This window comes from Sinocyclocheilus rhinocerous, unplaced genomic scaffold (assembly GCF_001515625.1).
Source record: "Sinocyclocheilus rhinocerous isolate Xijiao unplaced genomic scaffold, SAMN03320098_v1.1 scaffold4189, whole genome shotgun sequence".
NCBI classification, from domain to species: Eukaryota; Metazoa; Chordata; class Actinopteri; order Cypriniformes; family Cyprinidae; genus Sinocyclocheilus; species Sinocyclocheilus rhinocerous.
The window spans coordinates 218,603-237,281 of record NW_015645057.1 but is presented as its reverse complement, the minus strand read 5'-3'; the positions used below and the strand labels follow the sequence as shown (position 1 = coordinate 237,281).

At 45.1% G+C, this 18,679-nt stretch overlaps 1 protein-coding gene across 2 annotated transcripts; it reads left to right on the top strand.

The window, feature by feature from the left end:
- The first annotated feature begins 4,660 nt into the window (after positions 1–4,660).
- On the top strand, positions 4,661–5,906 carry LOC107705175 (gamma-crystallin M3-like). Of its 2 annotated transcripts, none has more exons than XM_016508352.1 (3): positions 4,661–4,719; positions 5,188–5,427; positions 5,581–5,906. In XM_016508352.1, the coding sequence occupies exons 1-3, from the start codon at positions 4,711–4,713 to the stop codon at positions 5,854–5,856; spliced, it is 525 nt and encodes a 174-aa protein (XP_016363838.1). In that variant the 5' UTR covers positions 4,661–4,710; the 3' UTR covers positions 5,857–5,906. The 2 variants fall into 2 exon arrangements, with proteins under 2 accessions (XP_016363838.1, XP_016363837.1); XM_016508351.1 differs by lacking the exon at positions 4,661–4,719 and adding an exon at positions 4,875–4,929.
- The last annotated feature ends 12,773 nt before the right edge of the window (positions 5,907–18,679 follow it).

Here is an 18,679-nt window from a genome sequence, read left to right as displayed (position 1 = left end):
TGGTAGTTGCGCTCGGCATCCGACAGGCGACGAGACATAAAGGCGCAAGGGTGTAATTTTCCATCCTCACCCCTTTGTGACAGAATGGCCCCTACGCCCACCTCCGAGGCGTCCACCTCCACCACGAAAGGTCTTTCTGGGTCGGGGATCGAGAGAATGGGAGCGGAAGTGAAGCGGTGCTTGAGCTCCTCGAAGGCCCCCGCTGCCTCCGAACCCCAGTGAATCTTGATTCCTCCTCCCTTGGTCAGCGTAGTCAAGGGGGCCACCACAGAGCTGAAGTTTGTAATGAACCTCCTATAGAAGTTTGCGAAGCCAATGAAACGCTGAACCTCCTTAACTGTGGCGGGAATAGGCCAGTTGAGGACAGCTTCAACCTTCTTAGGGTCCATCTCCACGTGGCCAGGAGTGATGGTGAACCCGAGAAACTGAGCCTGGGTAACATGAAACTCACATTTCTCGGGCTTCACGTAGAGATGATTGTCAAGGAGTCTCTGGAGGACCCTGCTGACGTGCCCTCATGCTCCTCCAATGACCCCGAAAAAATGAGGATATGGTCAAGATATACAAAGACGAATTAATTAAGCATGTCCCGGAGAACGTCATTTATTAGTGCTTGGAATACTGCGGGGGCGTTGGTGAGCCTGAACGGCATCACCATATACTCATAGTGGCCTGTGGGGGTGTTGAAGGCCGTCTTCCATTCGTCCCCCTGTCGGATCCGCACGAGATGGTATGCGTTGCGTAGATCCAATTTAGTAAAAATGGAAGCCCCTTGTAGTAGCTCGAAAGCAGTGGCCATGAGGGGAAGGGGGTATCGATTCCGAACCGTGATCTTGTTGAGGCCCCGGTAATCGATACATAGCCCCCATCCTTCTTCCCCACAAAGAAGAAGCCCGCCCAGCCGGGGAAGTAGAGGCACGGATGATGCCGGCTGCCAGGGATTCCTTAATGTAGGTATCCATTGCTGTGCGCTCGGGGGAAGACAAGGAGAAAATCCGACCCCGGGGAGGGAGTAGCTCAATGGCACAGTCGTAGGGGCGGTGAGGTGGTAAGGAGGTGGCCCGGGACTTGCAGAACACTGCCTTGAACTGATGATAGGAACTGGGTACTCGAGACAGGTCGACAGAATTATGTAAGCAATCTTGGAGCGGTCTGTGGGAAAACTTGAGGGCTGGAGCTCGAAGATCAGGGAGCATTGGGTGAGGAAACCCTGGCAGGAACTAGGATCCCCAGCAAAGGGCTTGGGAGGTGGTAATCGAGGCTCTGCACTGAAGTGAACCTCCTTAACTGTGGCGGGAATAGGCCAGTTGAGGACAGCTTCAACCTTCTTAGGGTCCATCTCCACGTGGCCAGGAGTGATGATGAACCCGAGAAACTGAGCCTGGGTAACATGAAACTCACATTTCTCGGGCTTCACGTAGAGATGATTGTCAAGGAGTCTCTGGAGGACCCTGCTGACGTGCCCCTCATGCTCCTCCAATGACCCCGAGAAAATGAGGATATCGTCAAGATATACAAAGACGAATTGATTAAGCATGTCCCGGAGAACGTCATTTATCAGTGCTTGGAATACTGCGGGGGCGTTGGTGAGCCCGAACGGCATCACCAGATACTCATAGTGGCCTGTGGGGGTGTTGAAGGCCGTCTTCCATTCGTCCCCCTGTTGGATCCGCACGAGATGGTATGCGTTGCGTAGATCCAATTTAGTAAAAATGGAAGCCCCTTGTAGTAGCTCGAAAGCAGTGGCCATGAGGGGAAGGGGGTATCGATTCCGAACCGTGATCTTGTTGAGGCCCCGGTAATCGATACATGGCCTAAGACCCCCGTCCTTCCTCCCCACAAAGAACAAGCCCGGGGAAGTAGGGGAAGTAGAGGCACGGATGATGCCGGCGGCCAGGGATTCCTTAATGTAGGTATCCATTGCGGGGGAAGAACGGATGATGCCGGCTGCCAGGGATTCCTTAATGTAGGTATCCATTGCTGTGCGCTCGGGGGAAGACAAGGAGAAAATCCGACCCCGGGGAGGGAGTAGCTCAATGGCACAGTCGTAGGGGCGGTGAGGTGGTAAGGAGGTGGCCCGGGACTTGCAGAACACTGCCTTGAACTGATGATAGGAACTGGGTACTCGAGACAGGTCGACAGACTCTTGAAACTCGGAACTAGGGACTGAGGGAGTGAGGTGGCTGAGGTGGCAAGTGGAACCCCAGCTCATAATGGTGCCAGCGGACCAGTCGATCCAGGGATGCAGCCAGGGCAGCCAGGGGTGGCCCAGGATAACAGGATACTCGGGGGAGTCAATCAGATAGAAGGTCTCCTCCTGCTGGTGTTGATGGATGGTAAGTCGCAGGGACTGAGTGGCCTCTGTTACTCTGCCCGGTTCCAGAGGTCTGCCATCCAATGCCGTAACTGCCTGGGGATGAGGAAGGAGTTGGGTGGGGATCCCAAGTTCCTTAGCCAAGGATAGATCCAGAAAGTCGCCTGCGGCACCGGAATCAATCATGGCCTGGACCGGATGCTGGTGGCCCTCCCAGGACAGAGTGGCTGGAACCACTAGGACGGCGTTAGTAGGAGGAGCTCTAATTTTCCCCATCACAGCCCTCCTGTAGCTGGGCGGGGATAACCATTTCCCGAGAGCTTGGAACAAGTAGAGCGAAAGTGACCGGAAGCACTGCAGTAAAGGCAACGTCGCTCCCTCATGCGACGTTCCCTCTCATTGGGAGAGAGCCTGGAACGACCCAATTGCATGTCCTCCAGGGAGTCATGGGGCTGTTCAGGAGCCGAGGAGGCTCTGGATGCAGGAATACGAACTAAGGCAGAGGAAAAAACAGGGGACCTCTAGGGGCACGGAGACAAACTACAGGAGGTAGGATGCTGACAAATACATTCTATTATTAATCCCTCATGACATTTAAAATTGAAAATATTTTTATTTTTAAACCTAATAGCAGTTACCCTTGCTGGACCTGTTTTGTCCCATGTCTCAAGAATGACTGAGGTGCGTTACGCGTCATTGGGGAATCCTGGAGTGTGACGTATGAGGGGTAAACACAGTATTACAGCACAGCCTCACACAAGCCGTGATACAAGTAAAGGAAACTAAGCAACCGAAAGCAATATATGTCTTCCTCAGACGTAATGTTAGTTCTGTACATCAGCATTGGGTAAAATAGCATTATAATCTCCTTTGTGGTAGAGAAAGCTGCTTACATGTAGGCTACGGGAAACAGCGAAGATGTTGAATTAAACATACACACAATCAGCTTTTCCACATGTTTATACTGGCCCCGATAATCAAAACTTCTACTTAGTGCTTGCTCCATTTCTGCAAATCTGTTTTTGTGAATGAATTACTTGATCCACCTGTTGCTTTGGTCTTCATCAACAGCCGCTTGCGCCACCTGCTGGTGAGTGACTGACAGCAGGTGAACATCATGCATCGGTGCTCTACTGCAATTCCTGCAGCTCCCGGATGTGCAATGCCGAATTTTTTGATGAATTTTAACCACTGAATTTGTGGAAGCGAATTTGGAAATTGAAATAAAATGGACTGAAATTTGCCTGTCGAATATTATAAATCATATTTTTAAACAGATTGAATATTTTGGAAGTGAATTCTAATTCTAATTCTAATTCTATTTTTTCAGTTAGTGCTATTCAACGTGCTTTTTTGTTTCAACGACATATGGCATTATTTTTCTTCCATAGTAACAGCCCCGCCTATTGGTCAAAAGTAATAATACTATAAATAATTCTCCTTGATATTTAAACCACTTTTTTTTCTTTTTGTAAATCTTTGAGTGCAAGACATGATGTTGTCATTCAAAGCCATCACACTCTCTTGAACTTTACTAATAACCCATTTCATTTGCAGAGGCTGAGGTACAGGTACAGGTCTCAAAGCTGTGCTTCAAACAACCCTGAAAAGTTTTCTCCACATGTTAGGGACAGAGTTTGATAGAACATATTTGCATTTTGCTTATGTCTAAGCAACCATTAAATAAACTAGACATTTTTAACAATGTTAACTGCAATCAAATGCTACTTTAAAGTGCAGAATGGGAAAAGGGGGACTTAAAAAGGAATATGGGGTGTATTTAGTCAAAGCTGATACAATAGAGACTAGACAAATACGGAATATAAAACAAAATTTCACTTTAAATACACATTCACATAAAGTTTTCACATTGTTAATTTTGGTGACCTCTCTTGGTAGAATTGTTTAAATGGCTATAGTTATGTGAAGGGAAATCTAAAATCATTTAAGGCATACTGTACCCGCAGACCTCTTTATGCAAAAATTACATAATGTATAATTTTGTTCATTTGACATGAGCGTGACATTTATTTAAATTTACTTAAAAATAGACAGCAAATGAGACTCTTTATGAAACTCTAACTATTACTTTTTAAGTACTTGGAAAATGTTTGCTACTTTAAGGAATTCCTCAGACTTGATAACTCTTGGCCAACATGATTGCTTTTCACTCTCATTTGCTGTCTCGCTCGCTCTCTCTCTTTCTGTTTGTCTTTCATTCTGTTTGTTTCATGTAGGCTGTGATTGCACAATTTAAATTAACAGAAATCACAGACCTGCTTGATCATCAGGTTCCAGGGTATTTGAATGACAAAAACCATTATCAGCCTATAAAGTATAAAAGGCAGCAGTCAGACAGACAGCAACTGGACAGAATCCCACGAAGACTAGCAAACATGGGCAAGGTATGTATTGGGTGGCCTTAATCCAGTGGAGAAGAGCTGCCAAAAACAGCAAAATCTTCTATAAATGTATTAAATGCAAAGATGAAATTTTTTATGTGGAAACAGTCAATATGTTTTAGGTAATTATATTATAAACAAGCAATAATACAGCAGCAGTCAGACAGACAGCAACTGGACAGAATCCCACGAAGACTAGCAAACATGGGCAAGGTATGTATTGGGTGGCCTTAATCCAGTGGAGAAGAGCTGCCAAAAACAGCAAAATCTTCTATAAATGTATTAAATGCAAAGATGAAATTTTTTATGATATGTCAATATGTTTTAGGTAATTATATTATAAACAAGCAATAATACACATACCTGGTGCGTAATTCAAGCCAAAAACACCAGTTACTTCAACTGTTAAAGATTACTGTTTACAGAGAGACAACTTATATTTTAATATTCACATTTTATTTTTCTTGGTAGATCATCTTCTACGAGGACAGGAACTTCCAGGGTCGCTCCTATGAGTGCAGCAGTGATTGCTCTGATATGTCTACCTACCTCAGCCGCTGCCACTCATGCAGAGTGGAGAGCGGCTGCTTTGTGGTCTATGACCGTCCTAACTACATGGGAAACCAGTTTTTTATGAGGAGGGGCGAGTATGCTGATTGCATGCGCATGGGAATGAGTGATGGCATTAGGTCCTGTCGCATGGTTCCTCAGGTAACAAAAAAACAAAAAACAATAATGATAATAGTTATTTTAATAATTAATAATAATAATAATAATAGTTAAATGATTCGGCCCATTTGAAACACACTATATTGAATCAGAAATGTATTCAATCAGACTGAATCAATACATTTCATCTTATAGTACAGGGGACCCTACAGAATGAAGATCTATGAGAGGGAGAACTTCGGAGGTCAGATGTACGAGCTGACAGATGACTGCGAATCCTTCATGGACCGTTATCGCATGTCCGACTGGCAGTCCTGCCATGTGATGGATGGCCACTGGCTCATGTATGAGCAGCCCCACTACAGAGGCAGGATGATATACTTCAGACCTGGAGAGTACAGGAGCTTCAGGGATATGGGATACAGCAATAGCAGATTCAGCTCTGTTAGAAGAATCATGGACTTGTGTTAAATTCACGGTCTGATAATATAAGCATAAACAATAAATTTCTCATTCAATTATTCTGTTGTCTTGGCCTGTTTTCACCACTTTGAGTTCCACCATTAGTGTCATTGTACCAAAAGTACGCAAACCAATGGAAAATAAACATATCAGTTTTATAGTATCAGTTAAGTTTATAACATCAATGTCCAAATGAAGAAGCAGATCATTGTCTGCTGTGAATAAACTCAATAAATCATTATACATACTAACATAATTCTAAAGATTTATATTTGAGTAATTCTAGTTAGATGTCATGCAGACAGCTGAATGTTCATGCTGTGATACAGCCATACTGATTGTGTTGTGTTACCAAAATGCTCGTGGACGTCAGAGCAATGGCCTTGTGGGAAGCACTCAGGCATGTGCCTCAGCCGACCCCAGTTGTTGAGGTTCTTCCCCGGTCCTGTTCCTCTCTTCCTACTGTCCAGTCCAATAAAGGTAAAAAGCCCCCAAAATATAACATAAAAATAGACATGGGCAAAAAAAGGCATTGATTATTTTCATGTCTGCATGCATGTAAAACAATACTTGTGCACCTCAATTTAAAGATTGTGTATCATACTGTTAAATACACTTCTGAATAATTGACCTGTCCTACACACATAAATGAAAAGGAGCAATCTGACAGAACTGGTATTTATGTAGACAATAATGGAGATTCTATCAGCTATTAAAAAGATTATACCTAATGAAAATTAAAGTTTTTGATCCTGTTGTGTTATGTATCAAGCGATTTTGTTTATTTAGCTGTATATGGTACATCAAACAAAATTATAACGATTAAAGTAGGTTTGAACTTATGGATCTCCATGGTCTCTGGTTCATGACTCTATTTCTGTTTTTATTTTAATCTCCCAGTCTTAAATGAAATATTTAAACAAACACCAACATAACAGTTAAGAGAATAAGCTAAAATAATACAGTACAGCACTAGTAGATCTTCAGTTACCAGGGTCCCCTTAAGGCTGATATGCTTGACAATATCAGTTTTAGGGAGAAAAAAAACAACCACTTACAAAACATCTTTTATTACTGAAATATATATGTCTCTATTTATGTTTCAAATGTACAGTAAATGGCACGTCAGTGGATAATCTGTCCTCCTCCACCTGCCCTACAACCAAGAAAAGCCACAGTTGGCACAGGGTATAGGAGCAAACAGTTCTGGTAACTACTTAGACTAGTTTAGAAAGGAAATAGAATTGCTGAGTAAGAAGTTCAAACAATGGGCTATAGATTTTTATGAATCAAGTTGAGCATTAAAAGCAACACAGTAAAACACTAGCACTATAGAAACAAATGCAAAATCATGGGAAAGGTAGGAGATAACTATGTTGAAGAAGACAAATGCTATTGATGGATACTTAGACCAAATAACATCAAAAAAAAAAATCTACATTGATTTTACAATGTCAGCTGTTAATGGAGGAATACAAGGATTGCACTTTCAAATGGATTAACAAGCAAAGAAAAGAACAAAGAATATCATATCCATTGTAAGCATGCCTTTTTGTTGCTATATGTGTTCCAGATAATTTTCTATGAGGACAGAAACTTCCACAGTCGTAACTATGAGACCAGTGGTGACTGCCCTGAGGTGACCTCATACCACTGCTGCTCATGTAGGGTGGAAAGTGGCTGCTTTATGATCTTTGAGCTCTCCAACTTCATTGGTTACCAAATGCTGATAAGAAGAGGAGAGTATCCTGATAACCAGTGGATCATGGGTGCAAGCATGTGACTGCATCAGATCTTGCAGAATGATCCCTATGTGTGTTTTTTTTTTTAGGTTGTTAATTTTTTTTAGTAAATTGATGTGATTGAATTACTAAATAAGACGCATCATGGAGTCCTGTTAAAAGAAATTACACTTGCTACATTAAAAGCAACAAATGAGTTCCATAGTTTCCCAACAAGAAATGTTGTGACACTAAATCTCAAATGTGCCTAGGATCTACAGTATAATGTCAAAGATCACTTACTCTCCACTTAATATTTATGACAAAACCAGCTTTTTTTGTGGAAGCTGTACAGCCAAATTTTGATTAACATGCATCTGATTCATTACAGAAACTCCTCATTTTGTTGATCATCTAATGTGTGATGATAACGTTCATTGCTTTTTGCGAAAAATAAAGATGGATGCAGATCTCTCTGCCAGGAGAGTGTAAAATAAAATATAAAAATAAATGATTCAATAGAGATTTTATTTGACAACAGGAACTGACAATAGTGACTTTAAATTTGTCCAATGTAAAAAGTCTTAAAATAACCATAAATAAAAATAAATAAATAATAATAATAATTTAAAAAATCATGGTGTACCAATCAACACTCTACTTTCAATAATGTAAACACAGCATGTGTGTTTGTAGTCTTAAGATCAGTCTTAGGTCTTAGTTTGGAAAATAATAGTTTTAGAAATAAAGATCTAGAAATAATATTCATTATAAAGCGTTTTTAAATTAAAGCTGCAGTCCGTAAGTTTAGCCTCTTTGTCGCCATCTCTGTTTGGAAACCTGCAATTGCAGCTTTTTGCGGAATTATCTTCCTTGTGGGTTGTGCGGTGGCTCGGCTCCAGCATGGATGAATCTAATGTTTTGAGGAGTATGTGTGGCAGTCAGTCAGGCAGATAAACACATAATCCTTTCTGGATTACAATCCGCCATCAAAATGATACATTTAATTATTCCAGCTGCTGTGAGAAAAGGCTATAAACGATCCGCCACCTGCAGGATCCTCACATGTGATAGCCTAGTAGCCGGGACAACTTCTTTATGTTTTTCAGAGATATCAATCTGTCCAGTTAGAAAGCTGAAGGGATTGTGAATCAGTTTTACCTGCTAATGTCCAAACAGAAAGACAACCCTCAAAAAGGGAATAGCTATCTCCTTATCCTTCCTGACTGATTTGTCTCTAGTTTTGTGTTTTGTTAGGGTCTTTGTGACTACAATGCAACCCAATCCACCATCGGCGCCCTGTTCACCTCACAGATGAGAGCACTGAACATGGGACAGATGTGAAAGTGTCTAGAGAGTTCATGGAGAATGTTAAGCTGTCTGCAACATCATCCAGCACGACCAGTTTGGCGCTGAGTCACTGATGGTCTGGGGAGGAATATTCTTGGATTGTTGCACAGACCTCCGAGTGCTAGCCAATGGAACCCACGTTGCTGTTAGGTACCGGGATGAAATCCTTAGACCACTGTCTCACTGAACTTACACTGGTGCAGTGGGCATTGTGTTCCTCCTGACGCATGACAATGGCCGGTCTCATATGGCCAGCGTGTACAGGCAGCTTCTGGATGACAATGTCATTGATGCCCTCACATTCCCCAGACCTAAGTTCAATTGAGAACCTCTGGGATGCTATGTATCGGAGCATCTGAAGCCACTAAAAAAGCACCACAGACTGTCTGGGAGCTAATTGATGCCTTGATCCAGGTCTGGGAGGAGATCCCAGATTGCCAAAACACAATCTGTTATCTCATCAAGAGCATGCCTAGATGTTGTCAGGTGTGCATTTCCATTATTATGAGTTGCCATTGTGGCAAAGGCAGTCAAATTGGAAGCATTTACAAAACCCCCACATTATGTATCGGCGCCCCGACGATAAATCTCCAAACCCCAACAATCAATACCAAGGCCTGAAGAGAGCCATCACTGAATTAGCTACTACACCAGTGGGTGTCCTAACACCTACTACAGCCTCACCCACTGACCTTGGCAAGCGATGAACATTTGGATGTTGGCCTGCGGTTGGCCGCCTCGACCTTCGCAACGCAGCTTCATTTTCCTGGGGCAAACCGCCGGATGATGGATCTGGGGGTAGTACGAGACCTACCTCCACATTACTAAAATGGCTTGCCCCATCCACACCGTCAAGAGTTCCCACACCTGAAACTGGCTTCTCCACAGGGACAGAAGCACCTACCCCCTGTAATTCTGGTAGAACCACCCACAAATACACCTCATCAACACCATCCTCTGCATTCACTTCTGCACCCACTAAAGGACCCTCTTCACTATTCCCCACAGGCTGTTCAGGGTCCACTGAAGGACCTGCACTGGATCCGGGAGCAAAACTCCCTTGAACCTGTGCCTTCAACAATGAACGGTGGACCCGCTTCACCTTAGCCACGTCCTCCACTGGTGCAACAGTATATACAGAGCCACCTACCCTAGGCGCTTCCATAACCCTATAGACCACAGAACTCCAAACATCTTGAATCTTTTGACGCCCTCTCATACTGCACTCATGAAGATAAACCAACTGCCCAAACTCGAGTGGCGAGTCTCGCACTCTCGAATCGAAATACCCCTTTCGATGATCGGCAGCTATTCTCAGACGGTCCCGTGCACCATCAAAAGCAACCTTCCACACATCTTGAATCTTTTGACGCCCTCTCATACTGCACTCACGAAGATAAACCAAATGCCTAACCTCAAGTGGCGAGTCTCGCACTCTCGATTCGAAATACCCCTTTCGACGATTGGCAGCTATTCTCAGACGGTCCCGTGCACCATCAAAAGCAACCTGCCACCTTGCCCGGTGCTCCGCAATCCACTCATGCACTTCACCTGCCACTGGTTCGAATACTCTGCCCAGCAGAAAATCCACCGGAAGCCGTGGCTCCTGACCAAACATTAGAAAATGTGGCGACTCACCCGTAGCCTGGTGCGGAGTGGTATTATACGAAAAGAGAACCTGAGGGAGACGAGACACCCAATCTCTTTTCTTCGAAACTGGCAGGGTACGTAACAAATTGTGCATTTGTGCATTGTCCTATTGAAGCACTCGCACTGGCCATTTCCAGCTGGGTGGTACGGTGTCGTGCAAGACTTCTCAACCCTATACAATAAGCAAAGTTGCTGGATCAGCGAGGACTCAAAATTGCGGCCCTGGTCTGAATGAATTCTCACCGGGACCCCAAACTTATAGAACCATTCTGTCACCAAAACATGTGCTACAGTCTCGACCCTTTGGTCCCGAGTAGGGACAGCCAAAATAAATTTAGTGAAGACATCAGTCATCACAAGAACATTCTCTAACCCCGACCGAGAAGGCTCTAACAACGTGAAGTCGATAGCCAGGATTTCATTTGGCTGTGATGCCAACAAATGCCCCTTAAAACTGCGGGCAACTGGATCCGTGTCCTTGGCGCTTTGGCACCGTTCGCACTCATGGCACCATCGAGCCACCTCCCCCGTCATACCCGGCCAATAACATCGCTGACGCACCAACTCGGTGGTGCGTTAAATGCCCTGATGCCCATGGTCTTGGTGCAACCCCTTCAAAACATCACACCGCAAAACAGAAGGCAGGACCACTTGCAAAATCTCATCGATCCCACTGCCGAAGAAGAGTCAATGCTGCCTTAGAAAGCTGCTGCCGCTCATCAGGACCCGGGAGCTTTCGCTTCCTCCAAAACCCCAAGATCTCACTGATCACCGGGTTGGCTTCTTGAAGGCGCCCCAGATCAGCAACTGAATGGCCAGGCAGTGCAGTCATCACTGCTTGAATTGCCAAAGGAGCAGATGCAACTTCCCCAGCCTGTTGTACTGCAGCGGGAACTGCTGTACCTGACAACAGGCTATTCCCCACCCTCGGCACGGATACATTCTGCCGAGACAAGGCATCAGCGTTTTTATTGCATCTCCCTGGCCGATATTTAATTTCAAAATCGAAGCAAGCCAACTGTGCATCCCAGCGTTGCTCAGTGGCCCCCAATTTAGCCGAGGTAAGATGGCTAAGGGGATTATTGTCAGTGAATACCACGCACTTTTGACAGAGCAGATATTCCCTAAATTTCTCGGCTATTGCCCACTTTAATGCCAAAAATTCCAATTTCATGGAACTATAATTCGTCATATTGCGTTCTGCGGGCCTCAAGCCACGGCTTGCAAATACGATGGGTCTTACCTTACCCCCCTGATTCTGTGATAGGACCGCTCCCAAACCACTCAGGCTAGCGTCCACCTCAAGAATAAAAGGGAGGGTAAAATCAGCATAAGCAAGCACCGGAGACGTGGTAAGCTTACCTTTCAGGTCTTCAAAGCTTGTCTGACACTGATCAGTCCAACCACTAGCAAAATCCCTCTCCGCTCGCTTCCGGGATTTTATATTTCCAAATTCCGCAACCAGCCGATGCAGAGGGGCTGCAAACTTAGCAAACCCCTCCACAAAACGGCGGTAATAACTTGCAAAGCCCAGGAAGGAGCACCTTTTGTGTACATAGAAAAAGTCTTAGATCTTTGAGTTCAGCTCATGAAAAATGGGGGCAAAAACAAAAGTGTTGCCTTTATAATTTTGTTCAGTGTGTATATATAGGGAGTCTCAAACTCCCCAGGCTGATTGTAGTCAAAGTTTGCAAGGTTAATTAATACCATATGAAGTTCAACTGCCCGTTTAGCAAGCCTTAAGTTCTAACCCTCATCATAAATTTGTGCCAACCCTAGATTCCATGCAGTATAATACTACTGAGTAGGAAAGTGTACAGTTTACTGTAATAAAGTTTACTGCTAAATTGTAACAAATTTTGAAATGACTTTAGCATGTGCAAGAATAATAAATTGTCCAGTCAATCAAACAACACTACAGATCCAAATGAATAACAGTGTCCATAAACCCCCAGAAAAAGAAAAATACTTTCATTCAATATAACAAATTTACACGATGGGATAAATCTCAAAAATCTTGATGTTTAGATGAAAAGTAAAAGTTAAAAGCATAACAATTAAATAAATGTCCTGAGATGACATGTAGTGACACCTATGGTAAGGAGGAAATTTAAAGTAGGGGGAAAATCTTACCACATCCTATCCTAATAGTTAATTATTTTAGAATAATTAACCCTCTGGGGGTGTGAGGGTGTTTTTGGGCCCTGGAGAAGTTTTGACATGCCCTGACATTTGTGCATTTTTCAGTTTCTTATAACCATATTGATGGATAAAGTCTGATTACACTGTATTCAGCACAAACTGGGCTACAATAATATGTGAGCAGCATGTACAATATGTACGAGTTTGTATTTTTGAGAAAACAATGTTTATGCTTGGTTATTAAAAAAGTGTCACCGAAATAAGGCCATAAAACTCATACAGAACATTTGTTCACAAGACTTTTGAGAACTGGATGTGGTATACTAGAGTTTTTGCTACAAATGATGTGAAAATCATCCTCTCCGCTAATTCACAGAAAACAATATATTGAACTTTTGTCAGACATGTTTTGCGTTAGAAAGGCCGTATGCAAAGGAGTGACAATGGCCATGAATATTTAGTGATTCACACCTAAGAGACAAAGGGCCTCCCATAATGGCTCATCAGTGTGACTGTGAGGCAGGTAAGAAAGAATGTGAGGAGATTAAAATAATGGGGTTTTTGATTATTTGTATTTTATTTACAACACATTATAATACTGAAATAAATGAATTTTTCCACGACATTCTAATTTATTGAGATGCACCTGTACATAACGAAGGTCAAAGACATATTATTGAGCACACTGATCTAAACACAGAGACTTGAACAGTAACACACCTTTGTGCCATTCCTGAAACACATCCTGTTCGACTGTTGAAACAAGTAAACCATACCTGGTATTTCCAAAGTGTTTGTTGCTTCTTTCTATGCATTCAAGAAAAAAAAAAACATCCCGTCATCAGTAGTCATGGAGCTTATTTTACCATAGTCATGTAGAACGGGGATGGGCAACTTCGGTCCTGGAGGGCCAGTGTTCTGCAGAGTTTAGCTCCAACCGTAATCAAACTCACCTGCAGCTTTCTAGTGATCTTGATGACCTTGATTAGCTTGTTCAGGTCTGTTTGATTAGGATTGGAGCTAAACTCTGCAGGACAGTGGCCCTCCAGGACCGAAGTTGCCCATCCCTGATGTAGAATATCAGCCCAATGTACAGTAGCTGAACATCTGATGTTGGTACAGCGCTCTCAGAGAGAAACAGTTCGAAGAGACTCATGTGAAAGTCAGCATGACTCATCTGTGGTTGCAGGTATCTGGTCACAAAAAAAAAAACATCTGTGAGCATGTTGATATCAGGAGCATTTATAGAAATCCTGGCCAGGACGCGCCCTGGGAAAATGGCACGTATGGTCACCCTATTTATATATATATATATATATACACACACGATTTTGTATGTACTGTCATCCTGTACAAAAACGGCATTTTGTATCTGAGAAACTAATAATTATTGTTAAGCATGCATAAACATCTACTTTTGAGCATATATTCGTGAACAGAGTATTATTAATAAACATTGGTCTAAACATTCATCTTGTTACAGTGTAAATAATCATATTACTTTTATATCGTATTGTTTTATATTCCATAGAGCATAAAAGCATTCTTACTTCATAAGAAATTTAGATACAATGAGAGGTCATATTTCAAAACGTTTCACTTGATTTAAAACATTTTATTCTGGAATTATAGTTTGGGAAAAACCCAACTAGTAAAATGTGTTAAAGTTTATGTCACAATAACACGTTAACTAATGCAAATAAGAAAAATTACTTATACTCACCAGAAATGATCTCCTCTGCTGGATCGATCCACGCGTCGCATCATATTCTTCTTCTGAGGTAAATACAAGGTTTAATCCTCACAGCGCGTCTTCTTCCAAAAATGAAAAGTAGCCTAGATGAACTTGATGTTTATCGAGGGGATGGAACATTTACAGGTTCGCGTGTCTCACGTGGATGATTATTGTATGAATAGCTTGCGCTGCGCATGGGTGTGACCACATTACAGATAATGAGCTCAGACTGGAAAGACTGTACCTTGTGTTGGTTTCACACTGACTACTTTATCAAAGAATATTTGTTCCCCTTCAGGAACTCGAGCTGCGTCAAAACGCTTTGGGAATGCCTTTAGCGTGACCACGCTTTGAATCACATGTGTAATCAGTCCAATAGATGGGCGAGACGTCACGGGCAGGTGACGTAATGACCAGGAAGTTATAAAAGCATGTGCGGTGGAACCGGCGTCAGCTTTCTGTCATTCAGCAAGCGCTCTGTGTGTTGTCAGTTCTCTCTGTGTTTGTGAGTCTTATTTAGGGTGCTTTCACACCTGTAGATCGATTGCTTTGTTCCGAAACAGGGATTAAAATTATTACAATGTTGCTTTTTATTCTTGGTGCGGTTCGCTTTCACACGGCAAAGTTTCTAAACGGACCAAATTTGTTAATACAAGTCACGCGCGAGTAAACTGTTCTCTCATTGGTCAAAGTTTCACGGTTTATTTTCCGGGATTCCACTTAGCTGTCACAGCTGTCATCTGTCAGGATGGAACGACAACAGCTTTGTGGGCTTATTGTTGTTTTTTTTGTAGATCTCATTATATTAACTTATCACTTTGAGCAGGAGTCCAGGATTCATCGGGAAAACATTTTTAAAATGCACATACTAGGAAGAAGAGCAATAAGACAGCATTATAAAATGAAAAAGTGCACTTTGATTTTGAATGGCGAAGACGTGCTCACCCACAGACATTCACAGATTCATTTTTAAGTATTAGCAAAACAACAAAGCTAATGCTTTTCACAGAACTTCTGTAATTACCCATTATACATTGTGATATAGCCTGGTTCGTTGGTCAGTTAGATCGGATTGCTTTCTCACTACAACCGAACCGCTCCAGAGTTCGTTTTCAATCGAGCCGAGACCACCTCGTTCAGGCGATCTCGGACCGATTGTTTTGGCGCGGATCCAAGCGCGATTGCCATGTTTACATATGCCCAAACAAACCGAGCTAAGGGGGGAAACGCGCCAGGTTCCGAAACAACGGGCCAGGTGTGAAAGCACCTTTAGTGTTGTTTGTCCAACTAAATAACTCCACTATGTCTAAAGCTCACGCAAAGACAAAGCACTCAAAGGGCGAGAGCAATCCGCGTTATAGGCTGTGTGTTCCTCCCTGCCTGCACTTCATTACGGGTGGGGATACACACAGTCTGTGCGTGGCTTGCTTGGGAGCGAAGCACGCAGAGTCGGCTCTCGAGGGAGAATTGCGTACGCATTGCTTCACTCCCGGAAGGTTCTCTTCGAGGTGGGAGCCTTCGGCAGAATTCCTTGCGGTGCTGGCCCCGCTTCCGCCGAGGCGGAGTGGCGGCTGCACTCGTGGGGTTCGCAGATGGATCTGGTGGAGGGAATGGAGACGGATGAGTCCCTATCTTCTTCCTCACCCACCAGATCCAGCACCCGATCGCTGGGATCGGAAGCCCACTCTGTGGTTACTTCCCCCTGGGGAGAGGGCTCAATGCTCCGCCTGTCTTCCTCCGAGTAGGTTGACGTGGAGGGTGTCGAGGAGGTTTCGCCCCCTCAATTGCCCCAGTATGAGGAGCTAGTGGAGGTGGTTACTCGTGCCGTGGCCAAGTTGAACATCGATTGGCCCGCCGCTCGAACACTTTCTGCAGTCAAGGCTGCCACCTCCATGCCGGAGTCTGCCCTTTTTCCTCGACCTCCACACCGAGGTTTCGAGGTCGTGGGACAGACCATTCTCGGCCCGCCTCTTCGTCCCCGCTTCAGATTACTATGGGAATGTGGCGGGGTTGAGTGAGCGCAGTTATAGGGCGATGCCTCGGGTTGAACAGACGCTGGCAAGATATCTGTCCCCAGGCGCGGCATCGTCCTTAAAGGCTCCGGCATTGCTGTGCACAACATCAGCGCTGGTGGACAAGGGGTACGCGGCAGCAGGTCAGGCCGGTGCGTGATGTGTTACAGGCGTACCAGGCAGACCTGCTTAAAGAGCTGGACGAAGGCGAGGAGATTAACTCTGAGAACATCTCTCTCTCCGCGCCACCAAGGAGACCACCCATGCCATTGGGCGGTCTATGGCAGCTATGGTGGCACTGGAGAGGCATCTGTGGTTGACCCTGTCAGACATGAAAGAGAAAGACAGGGTCTTCCTCCTCGACACCCCGCTCGTGCCTTCTGGCCTGTTCAGCGACGCCGTCAACTCCATCGTTGACAGGTACCAGGAGGCTCGTAAACAGGCGGCGGTGTTTCAGTGGTTCCTTCCGCGCCGCTCTCCAGCTCTGGGGGCTGCTGGGCGGGAGCAGCTCCCTCCGCGTGCCAGCTCCTCATACAGGGAGGCTCAAAAACAGAGCGTCGCCTGCCGCGCTCCCCCGCATCGGCACCGGGAGTTAAAGCAACACTCTGGGTCGGGGGCTTCTAAGCCTAAGCCGGATCTGCGGACCGTCCTTCAGGCTAAGAAGTCCTCCGCTAAGAATCCTGACAATTGGGGCTCAGGACTTGTGAGGGCAGGCCCTTCTGGGGAAGAGAGGTTTACACAGCATTACACGGTGCCCGTCTCCCCCCAGTGCCCTCAGGAGATCGGTCTGCCAACCCTGCCGGTGTTCCAGGGCACAGCGGTCTCCGGCGAGTGCTTCTCTCAGTTACCGCCCAGAAATGTAGCAGTGCTAAGAGGCTTGCGGCCTCCGCGGAGGTCTCTAGGGCAGCTAGTACGGTCATCCCCTGCTGGTTTGCCGCTTTAGGGCACCAAGCCAGCCTCTCTGATTACACCAGAGGTCAGTCTCTCGAGACTGATTCCCTTAGTAGACTATTTAGCAGCGTGGAAACTACTGACACTGTAGAGAAGGGCTACAGAATCCAGTTTGGTTCTCCACCGCCTCGGTTAACGGGGTTACCCCCACTCTGGTGGGTCCCGAGCTGGCTCGGGAAATGGAACAAGAAGTAAACACTCTCTTGAGGAAGGAGGCCATTGAGGTGGTCCCTCCTCACGAAAGAGAATCCGGGTTCTACAGCCGGTTCTTCATTGTTCCGAAGAAGGATGGAGGGTTGCGTCCCATTTTAGATCTGCGTCAGTTGAACCGCTCAGTCATGCGACTGAAGTTCAGGATGCTCACACTCAAATAAGTTGTGTCTCAGATCAGGTTCGAGGACTGGTTTGTCACGATCGATCTAAAAGACGCATACTTCCATGTATCCATTCTTCCCACTCACAGGAAGTTCCTGAGGTTTGCTTTCAGGGGCAAAGCTTACCAATATCGGGTCCTTCCCTTCGGCCTAGCACTCTCACCCTGTACTTTCACGAAGTGTGTGGATGCTGCTCTGGCTCCACTGCGACTCCAGGGCATCCGCATACTCAACTACATCGACGATTGGTTGATATTAGCTCATTCAGAGCAGGTAGCGGTTCGACATCGAGATGTCATTTTTGCTCACATGAGAGAGTTGGAGTTAAGACTAAACGGCAAGAAAAGTGTGCTTTCACCATTACAGAGGACCACTTACCTGGGCGTGGTGTGGGATTCGATCACGAATTTGACCATGAACAAGGGGCACATTTGTGCCCTGCTCGGATCGAGTCGATCCTCACGGCAGTCAAGAGAGTGAGAGAAGGCCAGTCACTCACTGTCAAGCAGTTTCAGAGACTGCTGGGTCTGATGGCAGCTGCGTCCAACGTGATACCTCTTGGCCTGCTGTACATGAGACCCCTACAGTGGTGGCTCAAGACCAAGGGGTTCTCCAAAAGGGGAGACCCGCTTCGCATGCTCAAGGTCACACTGAGGTGCCTAAGTGCCTTAGACATGTGGAGGAAACCTTGGTTCTTGTCTCAGGGCTCGTTGCTGGGAGCTCCTTGTCACCGTGTAATGCTAGCGATTGATGCGTCCCTCACTGGTTGGGGAGCGGTCATGAGTGGCCGCTCGGCCCGCTGTCTGTGGAGTGGTCGCCATCTCACGTGGCACATCAATTGCCTGGAGATGCTGGCCGTGTTTCGAGCACTGAAACACTTTCTCCCAGACCTAAGAG